Genomic DNA, 21409 nt, shown 5'->3' with positions numbered 1-21409 from the left:
ATGATATTTTCAATAAACATAATGATTCTAAAATCAGTCGAGATTGATAAGCATCTACATATATGGCAACTTTATTCTATCACGTTGCATATATCTCTATTAAAAGTAAACAGTCGCGACTGAATTTAAATTACCTTTACAATTACACAGCTGTGGATTTGAACAAAACTGAAGTCCATAAATGTATAATCAGGTGTAAAAATTCCACACTCCTTGGTAAGTAAGAAACATACCTGTGGGTATAAAGCTGTGCATTAAGTTACACACAACTCAATTCACAGCTTTATGACTAGCAAGCATTTCTTGTGATAATTTTTTTGTTTTAATAATGAATAGATTTAAATAGCACCTTTTCCAAAGGATACAATGTGCTATGAGTAAACTTTTGATATCCCTTATCAAGTTTAACAATGAAATAAATATTCAATTTTACACACAAATTTTTCTTTTGCGTCTTAAATTCCTGACGCACAAAATTACAGCTAAGAATATTTATTTAGATCGATGACCTTCCACAGACAAATCAATTAATGCTTCATCTATTCCTTCTGCCAAACCAAGATAGCAAGGAGAATTTTATGCAATTTTTAAACTTCTGTAAATATCAAATGAGAAGACTATAACACAGGTTTTAAAGTAGTAAGCAAATATTAGAAATCTACAGACTACATAGAGATTTTATAGTTAATTTCATGGCATGATTGGAACTACATACTATAAATGAAAATATCATATAACAAGGAAAATATACCTCTGTTATAATAGCAATATACCTATCAGCTTCTTTTTCTACTGATATCTTACTGATATATAGATAACATTGACAAGCTTTGATAAAGAAATGGGATTTAAACATGTAATGTACTGCCTAAATCAGACCATATCGGCAATTATTTTGTCAACTCTAGGATATGAGTTTAATTAGGAACGCAAGTCCTTTTTGTTATTATCAATTCCGATTTATCTCAAGAAAGTTCATAAACTAAAATACCATATTTTGTTTTCACTTTCCTTGATTCTTCTCCATGAAACTGCACAAGATGGTGATAAATCACAATCCACTTTACAATTCTTCATGGTTGAATACCAATTTTGTTGTATTTATACCAAGTTCAGTTTTGGGGCATGTATGGTTAGTACCTCTTCAACATAAGAAGAGTGATGCTGTGGGTACTGGGTAGTGCAGCCCCATCTTTTCAAACTCACACTTGTTGCTGTGGTTTGAGTCCATTCTTATTCTGAAACTAAATCAATAGAGGGGAATGAATGTGTCTACAATCAGTTCATATAAACAATGGACTCACACCAGAAAAAAAATAATTCAGCACCCTGTGACCAAAACAAAGACCTTCCTCCTATGTTACTGCCATAATTTACATGTACTGCTAGCTCTACACTCAATCTGCCTTATCTATTGCAAACTAAGGTTTCAGAAAACATCTTTTGTGAATTAAGAGCCTCTGAGTTTTCAGTTACATTTACCCATCGTTACAAACTTCAATCTCTAGTTCCCAAAATAATGGTCAAAACTATTGTCAAAGTCAGAATAATTTATTGGTGCATATCTATGATCTCAATACATTTTTGTCAGTATCAATCAAGTAACCTATGGTACTTTATAATTGAGTTGGCAAGATTAGTAACAAAATCCTGATTCAAAATAGAACCATACACCTTGATGAATTAAAGAATGTTTAAAATCAAATAATATGTCCTTATGAACAAGAATTACAAATATATACAAACAAATCTTGATAAATTTCCTAAGGATGATTAATCACAAAATTATTATCACATGTACTGATCGAGAAAGATGTAAACTCATATGCCCTTTGTATTCATGGGGAGATTTGGCGATTGGTAATTGATACAAGTATTTATGAAACTGGTTTGGCTGGCAAAAAAATTGTCCTAATATCACATTTAGTGAATTATATGATATAACTCTCTTAGTAGTCAGCCTTTCAATCTTTAATCAAACAAATTAATCTATATTGGTAGAGATTTCAGCATAAAATAAAATCTTTGATTTATTTCAATGAAATTCCTTTTTTTTAATATACAAGCAGCATATATAAAGTCAATTCCCTGAAGTATTGCATTCAGCCGATATTCGACTGTATCTACAATCAATGCCAACATCCAAGGTAAGTTTGCTGGGACATGCACTTCTGGTCACCGTTAGTGCAGCAGCTCTGCTCAGCATTATAATATACAGCTAGCTAACTCAAGCTGATTGTGAAAGTGTGAATTTCATCGCTGCTCTAGCTTTACAAGATTTTTAATTTGTTTGCACGAGCATGGATCGATGTCACAGGTTGGCAGTTTGACAGCTGAAGGGATTTTGAAACAGTCCCATGTTCCTGTAATGCTGGCAAACAATGATCAGTTATTTGCACCGGAAGTACCCCTAACGGCACATCTGGGTACTTGGAAGGAATATGTTGCTATTAAGAGTTGATATCGCAGAGTGTCAGCTACATACGATAAGAAGAATCAAGGCTTATACAGAAATGGTACGATAGACGAGGCTCGGCCATAGAGCGTAGCAACATTCACGTGTTGAAAGTCAATGGGACAGATAGTGTAGTAGGTCTCACAGTACACCATGTATCTTTCTTGGACAAATGTTGGTCCTGATTAGGACCACCCAAACTCGATGGTTGAAATATGTGTTCTTGTCGTCTTCAGGAACACTTGTCAAAACATTGAGTTTGGTTGGTCCTTTTCAGGACCAACATTTGTCCAAGAAAGATACATGGTGTACCGTTAAACCTACTACACTATTCTTCTTCGCCATGGAAACCTTTTAGAGTTTACAATGGGATGGAGGTGTCAAACACATATTAAAGGGGCTACAGGTTTTTTTTGTTTGTCACAAGGCGACAACTGAGAACAATGACTGAATAAAAGGCAAAATAAATCAAGTTTAAAAAGCACATCACAATCAGTCCAGATTGACAAATGAATTGAATTATTATGACATCATACTGATGGCAATACAAGTTCAGGAGTATCTCCATAAAATTTTTGATAATTTTCTTGGACTTAATGTACTTTTTATTAACATAAAATGAAAAGATTTGTCTCGCCACATCTGAATACAATTTTTAAAAAATGCCATGCTTTTTTCTGCCAAGTCTGAAGGGGGCTTCAGAATCAACATTCAGGAAATCATATCTTTCTTTAATACTAATGATTGACCTTCAAGATGACCAATCAAGAATATTAACTTTTGGAATATTAAAGATACTGTTCAAATGATGGACACAACATTGGTTCCTCTGACAATTGCTCCAAGCTTTTTTTCTGGTAAAAGGTTAGGGTTGCCAGTGGAGCAATTGCCATAGAACCAATCAAATGACAAAAAAATACAAGGTGGTTTCAGACCGCCTCGAAGTTCGTCAGTTCCAGGTATTCTCTGATTGGGATCAGAAAATACCAGGTAATGTGATAGCAAACTACACGTAATTTCCCTGAAAGAAAATACCCGTTAAATAGTAGGTACTTGGCGAAATTACGAGAACTTTCGTGGGGATTTTTCCAAGGTCGCAGGTATTTTGGCAATGTGAAAGCAATTTACAGGAACTTTAAGCCCAGCGTGTCGTTGGACGCGGGCGCCGTGGGTGGCTGCTTGCCTGCTTATCAGACCATACTGCGCATGCTCGTAACTTCAGGAACTTATCCAAAAGGGTGTGTTTCGGGGTGGTGTGAATGCAGGAATAATTAATGGGTATTTTTCAGCCTAAAATAGCTCTCGTAATTTAACAGGGATTCTTATGATCGAGGCGGTTTGAAACCACCTACAGTGTAAATTGCTTAAAATCAAAGAAATAAATCTTGAATTAATCTAGTTTCACCTACTATGCTTCAACACAAAATCAACAAGATTTGGAAGCGTGATTGCACTTTCTTGGGGAAACCTGACGCTCATTGATTTATCGTGGGCGGGAAAGAAGAGGATTGTGGGATATGCTGGGGTCAGGAGGTGCCAGCGAAGGTCATTGAGGTCACCGTTGATTCTTGCGACACGTAGATTGTCATGTGATCTGAAGAGGGCAGCAAGCTTAAGATAGATGTGTTGGATTCTGATGCAGGATCCACACCAGGGGGCATAGTACAACAGCAAGACATCCTGGAAGAAAAGGAACATAATGGGTTCTTAGTTGAGGCATTGACTTTAAACAAAAAAATTAAGGGGGGAGGGTGGGAGAGGATGTTTCATAAAGCTGATTACAAGTTACACATGATCTTACACATGACTGGTGACCCTTCTTGGGCTAAATGATGTATCCCTTTGTACCCAACTCAGTATACAAATAACGAATAGGCATGAGTGCGATGGTGCGAGATTTCACATAAGGTGAAAGATGCTCTATTTGACAAGACATTAGCCACGTTAAATAGAGTGCATCTTTCTTTCACCGAATGCAAAATGTTACACAATTGCACAAATAAGAATATTCGCTATTCGTGTTGTACAACACCTTGGAAGTAAGCAAAAAATATGAATAATAATAAATTTTTCTTACGTTAATCTATGAAAATAAGAAAGAATTATTGAAAGCAAAACGCAAAATCCCTCAAACGTGCATCTGATCAGCAGCAGCAATGCGCAATTAGCCAGTAAGCCCTACGCGTTTTGCACCTGCACTTACTAAGCAACAATGCATTGAATTCTAATTTCTATAATGATTGAGCAACTTTTCATTATTGACAGGAAAATTTTCGATGGTACGCGTGCAACGGTACTAATGTTTGACATTCAGCCTCCCATTTGCTCGCATACAACAAGCTAAAAAGGTGTTGTATAATACTTAAGAACATGTTCCAGTCATATCTATAGTCATGTGTAGCTTTACAAGCATCTTTATGAAAGTCCATTATGGTCTAATGTGACAAAATATTTATCATATACTTGAGACCTCTGAATTTAGAATTGTAACTGTGCTTAAGTTAACAAGGAGCCTATTTCTTTTTTTTTAAATTCAGCATCCAATGTTAATTAGCTAAAATGCTATTTATGTAAACAAAAAGATAAAAGAGGCACATTCAGTAAAGCAGAACCAGAGTTCAGGGGAGCGTTTCATCAACATTTTTGTCCGACAAGTTGTCAGATCTGACAGCTTTCCTTGATAATGATTGGCTGAGAGTCACTGTTACCATAGTAACTGTCGGATAAAACAGTACTTGTCGGATAAAACGTCCGAAAAGTCCTTTCATGAAACGCTCCCCAGAAGGAATCTGATGTCATTGGATTTTAGTAGGACATATGTCTGATTAAAAAGTTTGTTTTGAAAAAAGACCTTTGGAATTAGAAAACCGGATGTGAAGGAAATAAATCGAAGATTATATGGGGGTGAGACAGATCAATAAATGTAGTGAAATGCACTATAAATCATAAACATGACTGGATCCTGGACAAAAAGCCTCCACAGAAAAAATAAAAATGGGAGAGATATGTGTATCCGACTATTTGAAAAATTATTTCCCAACTGAAGGTTTAAAGATTTCTCAAATGTTCACCAGAATCTAAATTAAAAGTGGACAGTCTTACCTCAAGGAGAAAACATGTGTTTCGCCAATGCTTTTTGACACCTGAGAATGTGGCCCTCTCACCACACCACCAAGAGCTTAGCAATTGATCATGGGGCAGACTTCTATAATTACTCAGGCACAACAATCATTGCAATTGATCGTAGAAATCAACCCCAAGATCAATCGCTAAGTGTATGTTACAGGTCTCTGGTGTCATTTCGATCACCTTAGATCTTACAATGGTTGAGCGTAAAATTACCTTGCTTGTATTTAGTACCATATCCTCATATGTTGCCTCTGTGACCTCTGTAATGCATACTGTATCATCCGATGCCTTGGTGCATCTTGAGGTGCTGGGTGAAGTACTGGACGGAGAGGTAGAATGTCTATGTCTTGGTAGGAGAGACTCGGTGTAGTCGATGATGAACTGCTTCAGGAGTGGTAAGGATAAACCTGATTGGTCCAATGGAAGGATATGGTGGGTTTCACTCTGGAGAGGAAAATGGTTGACATAATATTATTTTTTATCATGAAAGTTCATCTTTGTTTGGTTAAAGTTAAGCTTTTGATCTCTCACAAAAGAAAAATCATGGAAAGTACTAAAATGTATAGGACCTGATCATCGATCATTGAGGTCAAATTTTTAATATTATTTCTCTTAGATATCATGTGTTCCATACAGTAATTCATGCTCCTTTCGACCTCATCCTCACCATCCTAATCATAATCCCCCTCCTCCTCATCATAATCAGCACCATCATCGTTCTGCTCATCCTTATTGTCGTTATCATCATCATCATCATATCATCATCATTGTCATCATCATCGTTGCCATCACCATCATCATCATCACCAGCACCATCACCACTAAACCACCATTGTCATGATTTACTGGCAGTATTTCCCATTTCATTGGTTGGTAGATGGTCATCTTTTACAACTCTTCTACATAAATGGATTTATTTGGACCCCTTGCAGAATTCTGATATATTTGAAAATCTCAAGGTGGAAAAGTAAAGTGATCGCATATCTATTTGATCAGTATCCCTCAGAGTACGGTTCAACTGATCCCAATCAAAGGTAGACCAGAAAATCATCCATCCAAATAGATTAATAGTCTTTCTTGTATACCGGTAGGTATCACATCCATCAAGCTCTGAACATGAAATATTCAACTAAATGCCACATGACATACCTGTATATCTACAATGGCTACGCCTACACTTGCATTTTTATGTTGATATTGCGATGATAGTCCGAGTCGATCTGCCATTGACCAAAAATATTCAGATCTCATTGCACGGAAAACTAACGTTCTATTCGTTCTGCACCCAAGATGTTCAAATTTTTTCTGAAGACCTTCTGAGTATGCTTCCAAATCATTTTCCTGATGGCTAAATACTGTAGTCCTGGAAGATTGACTATGTTGGGGTTGTTCATTATCACCACTTGAGGTTGCAGCATTGTGATCAACAATTGTAAAAGAATCAATATGATCCTTTGAAAGACGCTGAGAACAATCAAACATTTTATGCTGGGGAGCAAAATGACTCTCCAGAGTTTGTGTGCGGGGTGAATGCATTGATCCACTAAAAAGGGAATGTTTATGCAGGGATGAATGGAATGGAGAGCAAAGGTCACAGGTCAAGGGGTCGATATCCTGGCAGCAGAGGCGATAGTGGCTGAAAGGGCTGTAGAAGTTGTTCAGGTAGAGGCAGGCATTGCTTGATGCAGTGACGCCAATGGTTGCATCAAGAAGCAAAGGCGAACCTGAACTCGATGTAAGATAGGTGCATGGGTCGGTGAATGGCTGTAATGACTGGCTGAAGGTCTCGCAGATCTCGCAAACGTTACCCCTCGCACGTGAAACAGATTCAATACGCCCTCTGGAGGCCAGGGTCTGACAGCAGTCATTGTCTCCTGATGAAACCTGATCTACGCAATCTTCACTGGGTTTGCAAGTAGAAGAGTCTGAAGATTGAGGGACATTTTTCTTACGCTCTTCCTGGATAACCTTCTGCAGTTGGTGGATGTAGGAGTTATTGGCACAGTTGTAGTATTCTAGGGTGGCTTCACGTAACTGTATAGGTATATAAATGTATATAAATCTATATCAAGTCATCTTTTGATAATGGGTAGCTTTAGATTTGCAATGCTAATTTAAGAAAGGTGACAGTGTCCTTACTGTCCTATGCATTCTCCCATAATTCTGTCACGTGCTGCTAAGAGGCCAGATTTAGGGAAGACACCAGAAAGCAGTCGGACAAGACAGTATCCACCAACTCTGCCTTTGTGGCATCACATTTCAAGAAAGGAATCAAAATAATTGTTTTGATGGTAAATTGGCCAGAACCATTGTGAGAATTTAGAGGATGTAAGAGCGGCTGCCTCAGGCATGCTCATAATCATATCATTTTGCCAAATACGATGTGCTACAAATCTTAAGCTGTGTAGTCAGGAAGTAATTGATCACATATCAGAGATTGATCGTAGGACTTACTTTTACATTTGATCACACACAGTAATCAATACAATCAATCATTGAAATCGGCTCAATGGTCAATTGCATTCCTTGATGTTACAGGGCCCTGGCAGTGACCAACACTTCAAATTAGCTATTCCTTTTATTTCTTACCATCATGAAGTAATTGGCAAAGACGTTATCATGCTGGTGAGGAGTGAAAACAATGAGGGTGGGGCGAGTGAAGACATGGGAAGACAAGATTGTACTCTTCAGACCGGGTGGGGATATCCATTGCACCATCTGAAAAGGATTAAAATAATGACAATTACAAGCACAAATCTTGAAAGCATAGTGAATATAATAGCAAAAAAAGGCATAAGATATTGTTTTATCACACATTAATTACTCCAGATCAGTTTACTTCTTTTACAGCTGCTTGAAATACCACTTAGTATATGATCAGATGAAGTGTTCATGAAAATATGTTCATATATGACAAAGTGCAAAACAATAAGTAGATAAAGAGGAAATTAGACCAATGGGACATTTGACCAAATTACAGTTAGACCAAGTGGAGATTATGGTGTTAGAGGTCTGAGAATTAGACCATTTGCTAGCAGACTATGTGTATACAAATAATTCATACTCACCGATTCTCTATGTGCGGTCACAAATTCAAGGATTGGCTTTGCTTTGAACTCTTGTGATGGAGGGTAAAACTGAAAATGAAAGAAAAAAATTCAACAGCTAGTTAACGAACATCAAAGGTGTAATGATTATCCTGAAACTCTAATTATTTGGGATTGCTTGTAAAAATAAAATATGTACAATCATTGCAATTCAAAAGCAAATCATCTTATCAATGTAACTTGAAACAAGTGTCCACGTTAATCATTTGAAAAACAGTGCAGTAGAAATAAGATGGAAGTTAAATAAATGTTTGTGTCATTCAGCCTATAAAGTAGTTTACATAAAATACTTTGTATTCATTGATCATTCGGCATTTGATTTTATGAAATACATATGGCAGATATACTAAATAAAAAAAATATTGAGGTTACCAAATAGTGTGTATATGCATGAGTACACAGAGTAAAAATGAGGAATGAAGAAATTCTGTAGCTTTTGCTCCGGAAAAATATTCTAATAGAAAATCTGCACATTAAGAAAAATCTAAAACTAACATAACACCTAGCACTCTGTTTAATCTTAATCATCACACCTCTTAAAACCGGCCAACAACCTTATATTAACTGCAAGTTCACACATTTATAACTTTCTTATATTTTAAATCGTAGCTACCAAAGATTCAATTTTTTTCTGTTCTTCTTAGACACAAGATATCAAGATACATAAAGTGAGATTTACAAAAAAAGCTCTTATTAATTACGTGCTTTGTAAGGGAAGGTTTCCTTGCTATGCATTACAAACATGACCATATATCATAGACTTACCAAAGATACATTGAAGTTTCTGAGTAAGGTGAGATTCATTGAATGGGAGAGGCCTAGACTGCGTGCCAGGTGTTTGTTTGTAATGATGGCAAAGGGTGTTGGTTGGATAGTGTCTTTTTCTAGGTGCTGCATTGCAGCCCACTGGAAGGAGGCTAGGCCCTTGGGTGCCAGTGTGCCCTCATAGCTGAAATAGGCAAGTACTACAGCCTGGAAGAATCCGAAAGTTAAAGATTTATGAATTAAAAGTTTGCTGGTTAATTGCGGTTTTAATGTGAATTTAGGTTCTTGTGAGATACCACTTCTGTATTCATTGTTCCCCATAATGGAATGGTGCATAATGAGTGAAAATAAGTGTGCCAATTATGCAAAACAATGTAAAGGTTATACACATGTACAAATAGGAGCCAAGTGCAAATAAACTTGTTTTGGCTGTTCACATCTTAAAGAAGGAACTGTACAATGTAAATTATGATCACACTACCATCAAAATCATCCTCCTCCTCATCAAATTTTTAAATTTTTGTAATCATCATCAATGCTGTTGTCATTATCATCACCATTAGCATCAGCACCATCATCATCATCATCATCACCATCACCATCACCATCATCACCATCATCATCATCATCATCATCACTATCATCATCATCACCATCATCATCATCACCATCATCATCATCATTTTCATCGTCGTCATCATCATCATTCATCATCATCATTCATCATTCATCAACACATCCTATTCCCCTTCCTCCTACTTATCATCCCACACCTCGCCATCATCAAGTCCAAAGTTCCAAACTTTTTCCAGTTTCTTACATCATGCTGTGCTCTCAGCAGCCTCAAAGACTCCAGATCCTGGACAACCTTCAAAGGAGAACACACCCTCTCCAAGTGGTCAACCATCTCAGGCGCCCTCTGGATGCCAGTATACTGGATTCCTTCCCGGCTGTCTCGATGGGTGAAGATGATGGGGAAGTAAGGGACAATCACCTTATTCCTGCAGCCTCCATAAGGATACCAACAGTTTACTGCCATGAACAGCACCTAAAGGAAGACGAGAAATGAGAAAAATTCATACATTCCTGACTCATATAGTCTAGAACTCATAGACATGCATCACACTTTCCTACTAGGGTTTTTTTTGGGGGGGGGGGTGTGGTTGGAATATGAATCCAGTTCTACAGTGGTGTGCTCCTTTTTTTTTGCTCTAAGCAGTTTATTCTTTCATCCTTAGGCAAAAAACAACAACTTTGTTTGCAACAACCAGAACGACATGAGTAAAAACCTGCCGAATTTCATTATTTCAATCAATTTCAAAAGGGAAAAAATGTGAAGAACTAATCTATTTTCACCATTTCATAAATTGTTAACATTTTTTTTAACAGAAAAGGTTGGTAAAACTTGTGAATGATGAAGTCTGAACAACCCATGGCATCCATTTTATATGCACATGTATCATGGATGCGTACTGCTCCATGATAATATGCAAGAAGTCTCCATCGTATGCATAAGAGGTGAAAATAGCTTTAATATGAACGTACCTCAAAAAATAACAAATGAATTTTAATAAAAATCACAACCAACCCTATTTTGTCCCACTGTTATTGCAAACAAATATTTGTTAGGACTTTTGAGACTCACCTGATTGGACATCTTTTCAGCAGCCTTTTCAAACTCCTTGGCGGTCTCCAATGAGTAGGCGTCCCAGTGGGCATAATACATGATGATCCAAACTTCAGCTCCGGTTGACGCTATCACATTCCTGACAGAATTCATGTCCCCGGTAGGAAACTCAATGACAGAGGATCGAGGGCCAAAGATCTTGGGAGGGATAGGGATGACATAAGGGGTTGCCTTGCTCCTGTTTCGGGGGGGAGAATGGATAATAATAATATTAATGTTAAATTTTACCCACGGTGGCCCACTTCGGTTCCAAAAGCTGTTCTCCCTGCAGGCCCTGCATAGCATGATAATAATGTTATCATTACCTTGGCTTTAACATGGCTACCTTGATTGGCCAATTGAGCATTCAAGGAATTTCTTACTATCGGGTACCCATTCACCTCACCTGGGTTGAGTGCAGCACAATGCAGATAAATCTCTTGCTAAAGGAAAACATGCCGTCGCCATGGCTTAGAATTGAACCCATGTCCCTCAGGCTGAAAAATGAGAGTCGTACCACTAGAACACGATGCCACCTCAGGGAAGCCATTGTTTGATCTTTCTCTTGATATCGATCACAACATCAAATATGCTGCCATAGACCTTCAGATAGATTTTGCTATGTATCACAATATCATAATATTTAATCATTAACCTAGTAATAGTGAACCAGGAGTCAATGTTTAAACTATTGAGTACTACAGAAATAACACTTGCCTTTCACCATAGTGAGCAAATTGTAAACAAAGATCCATGGCATATCAGTACCACATCTGATGTTGTGATTAATGTTGAGAAAAAGATACAACATCTATAGCTTCACTGAGGACCAGTCACAATAATACACTTCATGGTAATAAATAAATGGTTTCAGGAAATAAATGGTCAATTGTTCAATAGCTGCCATACCACCCTCGTAATAAGGGTGGTAAACTCATTCTGAAGATACCATAAATCAATTCCAGAAGATTCAAGAAGAAATAAGAAACCTACCCTTTAGGATTGTCCAAATGAGAGACGATACCCGAGAGAACGAGGGCAAAGAAGAGACTCAGGAGTTCTGGGTTACGAGCCATGATCTCTTTCAGCAGCATCCAGTTATTCCTCAGCCAATCCCAACCCTTCACCATGCTCAGTATGACGTAGGCAGTAAACCAATGACATTCCTCAAGAACCCACCAAGAAGTCACCAGCTCCGGGACCCTGAGCGTTGTCTTGAGAACGCAAATGTCTTCGACCGCTGGAGGTGGTGTTGATATCAGCAGAGCGTCACGGCACTCACGGGTCTAATATCAAGAAGTCAGAAAGTCCCCAAGGTGCCATCTCCAGATAGGAAATAAAACCCTATTTGAAAAAAAAGAAAGAATTTGATCTACCAGCAATATTCAAAGTAGCATTGCATGATTTAGAATATTTGGGAATTTGATTGTCGCCAGCTTCAAAATAGGAAATTACATTACATGCTTTACTCTAACTCTCTTTAGAAAGTATTATTTAGGGGTGTTTAAGGTAAACCCCCTCCCCTTGAGCTGCTAAGTAAAAAAATGTACATTAACAATCACCACTATTATGCTCACATAACCACACAATATATTCTTATAGCATGAACTGCTTTTAATGGTCTCCATTGCATTAGTAGATGCCATGAAACATCACAAGAGGGTTTAAAATAGCACACAACAATCATTCTCCCCCCCAAAAAATCGAGATACGACCCTCAGAATGCTTCTATCCCAGCTGCTAATATAATTATAAAAAATATAAAGTGTATGATGATAGGTAATATCTAAAACCGGGCATGTTGAAGATGATTGAAGATGAGGAAGGGGCAGTCATTACAGAATGACGCGTTAAGAAGATTTTCAGAATATATAGCTTTAAGTTTAGGTCCCCCTTCATATAGTGAATGATTGTATTTAAGCCTGAGTCGAATCGATTTTAAAATCGGTGTTCGATGACATCGATCGAACACCGGTGCAGATTTTGCAAAATCGGTGCATCGAAAAAAAAAAAATACGTCGGCCGGCCGATTCGTTTGGTTTACACAATCAATCATCAAAATATCAGTAATGTCCAACTTTACTACTACTTACTTGATTTCTATTGCCCCCAAAATGAAACCGATTGAGTAATTATGCTATTCACCATTAATTTGAAGTTTATTTCGATCATAGTTCGAGTCTTACTCGTCTGCTCGTGCCGAGATAATTTATGCACGATGAATTCATGAATGGAAGTCATGGCCATCGATCGTGCATGCGCAGTACTGTTCTTTAATCAAACCAGAAAATGGCCGGAAATTGACGCGATCAACGTAAAATAAATCTTGCTTTCATGAACAATATTAATATCATGACCATAGAACATTATTTAATCATAATATTTAACAATAATTTGCATATGATAATCATTAATATGAATTTAGAGCTTGATGTGAAACGTTTGTATTTCGTTTCAATTTTCAATGGCGGACATCTCATGACGATCGACTTGACTTCGAGCTAGTGCACTTGTCTAAAAAAATAATCATCACATCAGGATTGATTCTCGAACATTGTCTACATGCAAAAACTCTGTTCAAGTTCGTAATATCACCATATAATAACATTTTACATGACAAAACAGAGAAAATTGCGTTTGATTTTTTTTCCCATCAATTTGAAGCTAGTTTGTGCCCAACTTTGGGCTCAGATTTCATGAATGGGAAAATATGTCATACGTCATCGAACACGCATGCGCATTGTGCTTATTTTCTTGGAGCTTGGAGGAGACGTCCAGAGATGGAATAACAATAGAAATAATCCGGCCAGTATTAATTCTTCCATATGAACATAACATACTTTGCTGACATCGTCAATATTCTTAGTATGACCATAAAATCTTGTTAAATCGTAATAATTTAGATGAATTTAGGGCTCGATTCGAAACATTCGTATTTATTTTGATTGCATGCTCAATTGCGTCTAAAAAACTGGATTGTCATTATCAGGATTAATTCTCGAACATCGTCATAACTCATATTCCACAATCTTTCCTCACAATCGTTATATCAGCATTGAATAGCAATTCAAATGACCATCCAGAGAAAATTACGTATTCCCATAAATTTATTTGGAGCTCATTTTGGATCCAACTACACAATCTCAGGCAAGTTACAGCGCTCTCCGTTGATTGCACTTGTTTGCTGGCGCTGACGTCAAGCACGCCTGTCGTTTCGGGAGAGTGAGTGTACAGAGCTAGCTAGCTGCGGACGGGGCTGGTGAATGGACTGCGAATGCTAGTTGACCGAAAATCATTCGGATCGACTCTGCGTGATTCATGTCTTTATTATTGTTTCATTTTAAACTTATATGTTGTCATCTGCAAATATCATTGTTGAAGATATTTTGGGAAGAATTCTGCTTTGGTCCCCGGCCTTTTTTGTGTGTTTTGTGATCATGGAAAATACAAACGAACTTTGCTGTCATCTGCTTGTGCAACGCTCACCCGGCCAACGCCAGCGTCAGTGCGTAGTGCATATGCAAAGCGCATCGCATCGACGCAAAAACAAAAGACTAAATTTTCCCCGCCTTCAATATTCGATGCATCGATGTTCGATCGAATTAGAGCTGTCGAACACCGGTTTTCAAAATAATCGATATGACTCAGGCTTAATTGTATTACCGACAGGCCTTGTATCATCGAACGCGCGCATCGTACACTTAAAAAAATAATTTCATATGCTCAAAACTTTGCAACATCCTCCAAAAGGGACCTTGATTAGAAAGATGAGGTAAGAGTTCCATATGCACCCCCACTAAAACTGAAAAATAAAAACATGGAGAAGGTTCAGAATAATATATCTAGTCCTAATATAGAACATATATATGATGGGGGAGTGGAAATACATACCAGATTATGGCTTTATTCAGTCAAATTTCGAGCAGGATCTAGTGCGTGTAATTGTCCATAGACATCAGTTAATTTGGTCAGTAAAGGGTCTGTGAGTCTATATTAGTCAAACTATTGGCTGATAATCGTTAAAATACCTCTTCTGGTATCAGCGCTTCTCACTAGCATAGCGGGAAGAGGTCTTGACTGCAGATAAAACGAGGTGAGTTTGAGTACCAACTAATAAGGACAAAGGTAAGCAAGAGTGAAACTAGCACATCAATGATGTGGAGCTCATCCAGCATCACACAACAAAATTTAACACAATTTTAATTTCACACAATTGACACTGTAGTGAATTATATTGGTGATATAAATTGATATAGAATTGAAATTGATGTAGAAATGACATAAAAGTATTTATTATGATCTATGAATTGAATAAAGTTCATATAAATTAAGCATAAATAACTTTCTAGTCAAAATTTCTTAACTCTGTGTAAAACCTTGGTGAATCTCATGTAGCTCTCAGATGGAACAAAAATAATCAAAATCAATCAACAAATAAAGTAATTTTGTGAGTTATATATATGAATATATAAGCATATTAGTTTCAAAATTCTGTGTTGAAATTTTGTACCACCACGAGCTATCATATAAAGCAAATGAAATTTAAATTGATCAACAAATGAAGAAAAAAAATTTTTTTGTGATTTATGAATAAATTTTGCATAAATTAGCACAAATCATTTTCCAAACAAAATTTCAAAATTTTGGGTACAAGTTTGGTGAACCTCATGCAGCTCTACCAGATGGAAGAAAAAATTCAAAATCTGTCGACAAAAGAAGAGGCATTTTCTTTGATTTATGAATAAATTTTGCATAAATTAGCATAAATAATTTTCTACTGAAAATTTCAAAATTCTGTGTAGAAGTTTGTTGAACCTCATGAAGTTCTACCGGATGGAAGAAAAAAAATCAAAATCTGTCAACAAATAAAGTGATTTCTGAATATATTTCGCATAAATTAGCATAATTTTCTACTGAAAATTTCGAAATTCTGTGTAGAAGTTTGGTAAACCTCATGAAGTTCTACCAGCTGGAAGAATTAAAATCAAAATCGGTCAACAATTAAAGAAGAAAAAGCATTTTATGTGAATTTTTAAAAATATGAATAAATCAATTTCACATAAATTAGCATAAAAATTGCTCTGGTCAAATTTTCAAAATTCTGTGTAGAAGTTTGGTGAACCTAATGAAGCTCTACCAGATGGAAGCAAAAAATTCAAAATCGGTCAACAAATGAAGAAGCATTTTTTTTAATTTTAAAAATGCACATAAATTAGCATACAATGCTAACCCTCTCCAGGACAGCGTGTACGCTTTTCGGGAGTACCAGTACTTCTTCAAGGTAATGAATTTCGAAATTCTGTGTAGACGTTTTGAATTCCCCACCTAGTGCTATCATATAAAGCGAACATAATTGAAATCAGACTTTAAGCAGCATTTTGAAATTGTGGACGGACTACATGCCACGGCATAAGCTCATAGCTCATTTGGCCCTTCGGGCCGGATGAGCTAAAAATCATAGAAAAATCTGAATTGAAAAAACCTTTTCCAAGCGACCAAAATATTTTACATGCAAAGAGGGGTCCGATTTGGAAGCCAACTATAATATAAATATAATATCCTAACTAGGCCTAGGCCTACTAACAGTAACACCGACTAATTATTGCGAAAAAAAGAAAGAAAATGAATTCAGCAGAATTTTTACATACCGACTGTCATTGACTGTATTTATGGGGAAAGTTTGGTGAATTTTATGAGAATAATGTGCTTGATATGATTGAATTCATGAAAAGTGTTCGGTAATACGATCCAAACTTATATTTCCATAGTCCATACTTGTATTGAGCTCCCACCTGCGCCTTTTCGGCTCTCCTCGACTTACCTCGCCTGATGCCCCCGGCCCGGCCCGGTACGAATCGGTGGATGTCCGTACCGTACAAATAGGACGCGACCTAAGCTTTTCTAACGTAAAAAAACAAATATCCCTCTCTGTTTGTCGGTGATAAATTTAATATCTCCCATTATTTTCATAATCTGAGAAATTCTTTAAATAGATTTTGGCTAGAGTTTTACTTACAAAATAATAATATCGATGTTCTATCTGAATCTGACACCTAAACGAAGCACAAAATGAAGCATTTTAGCCGGCTAACCAGACTTCGCCACGTACAATTACAGAAAAATGAATTCCATCTAAATCTAGCCTACATCAATCGGCCATAATATCATCAAAATGCAATTTCGTTCTTATTTGCGGTATAAACAAATGATATGAAAATGATTATTACTATATCTTATATTACTTTTAATATATTTGACATTCCCTAAGAATTAATGGGACTAATTTTCGATTTATGTAAGCATTAGTTAAATAGAACGACTGAATGTAAGACCTTTCATAGCAAGGGGGGTCGATTCGGTGGCCTATAGCTTAGGGGAGCTATGCTGGGACGGGGGGGGGGGGGGGGCGGGGGGCAGAGATGGGCCATTCTTATCTCCATTAAGAAGATAAAAAGTAATACAGAAATAAAATGTTATAAAAAGACCAAAAGACATGGGGAAATAAGGAATAGAAAATAACAGAAGTAATAAACTTAAAGATTTTGGAGAGAAGAGGACAAAATGAATAAAAGAAAGAAAAAATAATAAATGAAGAAAACAAAATCTAAAGATGAGAAGTGGGAAAAATGGAAAGCATTTCATCAATATCTTTTTTTCCAACAAATTATCGGATATATATACTGAAGTAATAACGGTTCTCATCATCATCGGGTATCGTCGGATCGATCGCGGGCCTAAAATCCTTTCATACAGTCGCGGCGCTCACCCAAGACTATATTGAAGATATACCCTTACCAATACTGCTCTGCATTTTTCCTTTGAAATGAGTCAACAATTTGAGGGGCATATGAAATGTTGTATTTACGAAGAAATGATAGTGATTGAAGCGTAATAATTCACCCATTCCCCCCTTTCTTTCTCTTTTTCCTTTGTTTTGAAGCCAGGTTGGATGATCCTCCCTCAAAAAACACAGACCTCCTGGAAATTTGGGTGGTATGCTTTATAAGCCGCTTTTTTACCAATGATAAGCACATATAGGACAGATTCACATTCTATTTTTTTTTTGGGGGGGGGTTAATTTGGTCACCCAAAATCACCTTTAATTGGAAATAAGTGAATTTTATTTTATTTTTTTGCTTGTCAGGTTTTTCTGACCATAAGCTTCTTCATTTTGCTTGTCCGACATTTTCACTAAAAGACCACTATCCCCTCTTAGAAGATCGGGCCAATTAAGCATCGCATTTATTTTATTCCCAAATCAGGGCCGTAGCCAGGACCCGGAGCCAGGATTTTGTATGAGGGGGTTCCGACTTCAAAAATAGTGAACCCTTTGTAGTATGATGATCAGTTTCGTTACTTCCCGGGGCTGATCCAGCTAGCCAGTTCGCCAATACGGGGGGGGGGGGGGGTCACTTACATTTCCCCCGATCGGCCGCTTCAATAAATAATGCGAGCTAGGGCAAGATCATTTTTTTTTAATATTGTAAGCATTCAGACCAGAAAAATTAACGCCCAGAGTAACTGTTTATGCCCTACCCGAAATTATTGTAAATCCGAAGCGCGAGATTTTTCGAGGCTTAAAATAAAAAATGGTTAATTCCGTATTCACTTTCCTAATAATGAAAAATATGCATGAGTTTCTCATGAAGGTTTCCATGGCGAAGAAGAATAAGTGTAGTAGTTTCACGGGACACCATGTATCTTCAATTGGTCCTGAAAAAGGACCACCCAAACTCGACGTTTCGACAAGTCTTCAGGAGAATGGGCAAAGTTTGCAAGAACAGGCGTTATATCCCGGGGGGGCACTCGACCAAAAAAAGTGGTAGGGGTGTGCCGCGGGCGAGACGAAACGGGGGCCTTGGAGCGGGCTTATTGTTAAAAGGTGGGTCCTCGGACTACGGACATCCGAACTACAAATGTTTGTGAAAACGGGTCCTTGGAACTGATCGCTACCGTGTGAGTGCACATATCAGGAACGGGCATGCGAGCATGATGCAGCAAGCGCGGCCTCCGCAGGGTTCGCTCGCGCAGAGGCGAGGTCGGACAGCGCGCTGCGGCCGCTTTTCACCAAAATTGCAGCTCATTGTTGCATATCAATGCGACCGGAACGGCGTAACGAAAAATATGCGAAGCTTTGGAGCGGATTTCTTTCTTCTCGATAAGAAGAAAATGCTATGCTTTGGAGCGGCTTTCTTTGTTCTTTTTCTCAATAAGACAAAACTGCTGCATTGGAACGGAAATTTGAGTGTAAAAATGGAGGTCCCTTCCGCGGCACATATACCCACTTTGCATTATATACTGAGTGCCCCCCCCCCGGCGTTATATACTCTGTCAAAGTGCCGTATGCATGCACGGTTTCTAATTGCATTATGATTACCTCTGATTGCATGGCTGGATATAAGTCACAAACTTTGTTCATTCTCCTCGACGACAAGCCAATTACACTTGTCGAAACGTCTAGTTTGGGTGGTCCTTTTCAGGACCAACGCTAACGTCCAAGAAAGATACATGGTGTATGCCTACCGTGAAACCTATACTGTACGAGTTTCTTCCTTAAGAAATGATGCGAGCGCGAAGCGCGAGCTGATTTTTGAAAAATGAATATTCCAACGTGAAAACCGGACGTTTTGAGCACACTTTTGAAAGCTCGAGTTGTGTATCTCAATAAAGAAATCAATGCGATCGTGAAGTCCGGATTGAGCACTGTTAACTTGGAGGACCATTAATGACCAGGGATTTTTTGTTGATAAATATAAAGCCAGGGGCGGCGAAACATATTTCCATGGGGGGCAAATTATGTCAAAATGGGCATTTTGGTGCAAACGGATATTTTCACCATGAGATTACCTGCGTGAAGTATTTTTTCAGTACTTAGTGTACAGGTTAAGTTAAGCAAAGCCTTTTAAAGTGATTTCTGATTGTGAAAGGGGAAAAAAATCAAATCTGAAGTTGAAAGATTTCGCCTTTGGTCGATAATTGCGAGATGTTGTAAACGCGAATCGTGAGTTCGATCAAATCGACATTTCATTCTGAGCACTGCAGTTTTGTAATGTATAATGTGAATTATCGCCAGAGCGAGCTGTAATTTTACTAACCAGAAAAGAGTAACCTAGCTGTTAAGGACTGCATTTATAGGATACATATCTCGCCAATCATATTATTCATAATGTGAGCACGCGAAGCGTAATTTGTGATATTCCAAACCTGAAAACTGGACATTTTAAGTAATTTTTGTGACCAGATGGGTGTTTCATAAAGCTGTTCGTGAGTTAAGGCGACTTTAAGAACGACTGGTGATCCTTTGATTCTTATAAACCATCGCCTATACCATTTACCACAAGAAAGGATCACCAGTCGCTCTTAACTTACGAACAGCTGCTTTATGAAACACCCACCTGGAACAGAACCTTATGAGAATGCGAAACATGAGCCAAATATATATAGCGATTTTCCACCTCAAAACTGTAAACTGGACATTCTAAGCATTCTTGTAAAAATAATTGATGCGAGCGCAAATAATTAGCCCACAGGGTCAAACATTTTGCCATTTTCTAATCTAAAATGCATTGATTATTTTTTTACTTCAAAATGGTATATATTGACATTTTGGAAAAAAAGGCACATTTTATTTTGAAAAAAGGGAATTTCCATTTTGAAAAAGGGCACCTTTTCTTACTGTGAATTGTTTTGCCCTGCCCCCCCCCCCCCTTGGTTCGTTCCGCCCCCTCCGAGTGGAGCGAGCACAATTTTGGTGACTAGCTCTAGCGACATGATGGCATTCTAAACTCGATCCTTTTGTAATCATGAACACAATGAGTATCAAACTAAACAATGCAAAGCGTAATTTGAAATTAAAAATGCTTGATATATAATAGTGTTATATAGTGGCCTAATGACATGAAAAGTGGATATTGTAAAGATTGTTAGATGGAGTTCAAGAATGGGATATATATCTCTCTAATCCCCGGGGGGGGGGGGGGCACTTATATTGACCAGTGGATACCATGCGCCCAAAAACACGTAAAAGGGATGTCTTTTCAAGATAGGGCACGTTACGTACGTAACGTGATAAGGGTGTCAAAAACACAAAAATAATGAAAAAATGGTATCTATTTCGCCAGGAAAGTTGCGTGTTTAGGGTCAAATTTGCGGGGATGATAAAACAAAATCAAACTGTTAAAGGATGTCCTTTTTGCCCCGAGACGTGTTAAGAGGCGATTTGCGTGTGGACCGACGACCGAAGGACCCGTGACATAACAATAAAATATTCCTGTACTTGTTTAGGGG

The 21409-nt window shown here is 37.6% G+C and overlaps 1 protein-coding gene across 2 annotated transcripts; it reads right to left on the bottom strand.

Moving 5' to 3' along the window:
* Window positions 1-3617: 3617 nt before the first annotated feature.
* On the bottom strand, window positions 3618-17251 carry LOC121422497 (thioredoxin domain-containing protein 11-like). Of its 2 annotated transcripts, none has more exons than XM_041617586.1 (10): window positions 17139-17251; window positions 12116-12466; window positions 11102-11321; window positions 10277-10504; window positions 9457-9663; window positions 8653-8721; window positions 8174-8302; window positions 6734-7618; window positions 5798-6028; window positions 3618-4135 (listed from the first exon to the last, which is right to left on the bottom strand). In XM_041617586.1, exons 2-10 carry the CDS (start codon window positions 12250-12252, stop codon window positions 3857-3859), a joined length of 2385 nt encoding a protein of 794 aa, XP_041473520.1. In that variant the 5' UTR covers window positions 12253-12466; window positions 17139-17251; the 3' UTR covers window positions 3618-3856. The 2 variants fall into 2 exon arrangements, with proteins under 2 accessions (XP_041473520.1, XP_041473521.1); XM_041617587.1 differs by lacking the exon at window positions 17139-17251 and adding an exon at window positions 15014-15119.
* Window positions 17252-21409: the final 4158 nt, after the last annotated feature.

The sequence above is a fragment of the Lytechinus variegatus genome, chromosome 10, assembly GCF_018143015.1.
Source record: "Lytechinus variegatus isolate NC3 chromosome 10, Lvar_3.0, whole genome shotgun sequence".
NCBI classification, from domain to species: Eukaryota; Metazoa; Echinodermata; class Echinoidea; order Temnopleuroida; family Toxopneustidae; genus Lytechinus; species Lytechinus variegatus.
This window is presented reverse-complemented; position numbering and strand designations above follow the sequence as displayed.

Bases quoted from the DNA above. Each gene is read 5' to 3' on its own strand.
- LOC121422497 (XM_041617586.1), bottom strand. From the start codon at position 12,252: ATGGTGAAGGGTTGGGATTGGCTGAGGAATAACTGGATGCTGCTGAAA. The intron at 8,303-8,652 runs GTGAGTATGAAT...AATCCTTTTCAG, and splicing joins TGACCGCACATAGAGAATCG to ATGGTGCAATGGATATCCCC. The intron at 6,029-6,733 runs GTATGTCATGTG...TTTCCTCTCCAG, and splicing joins TAGCCATTGTAGATATACAG to AGTGAAACCCACCATATCCT.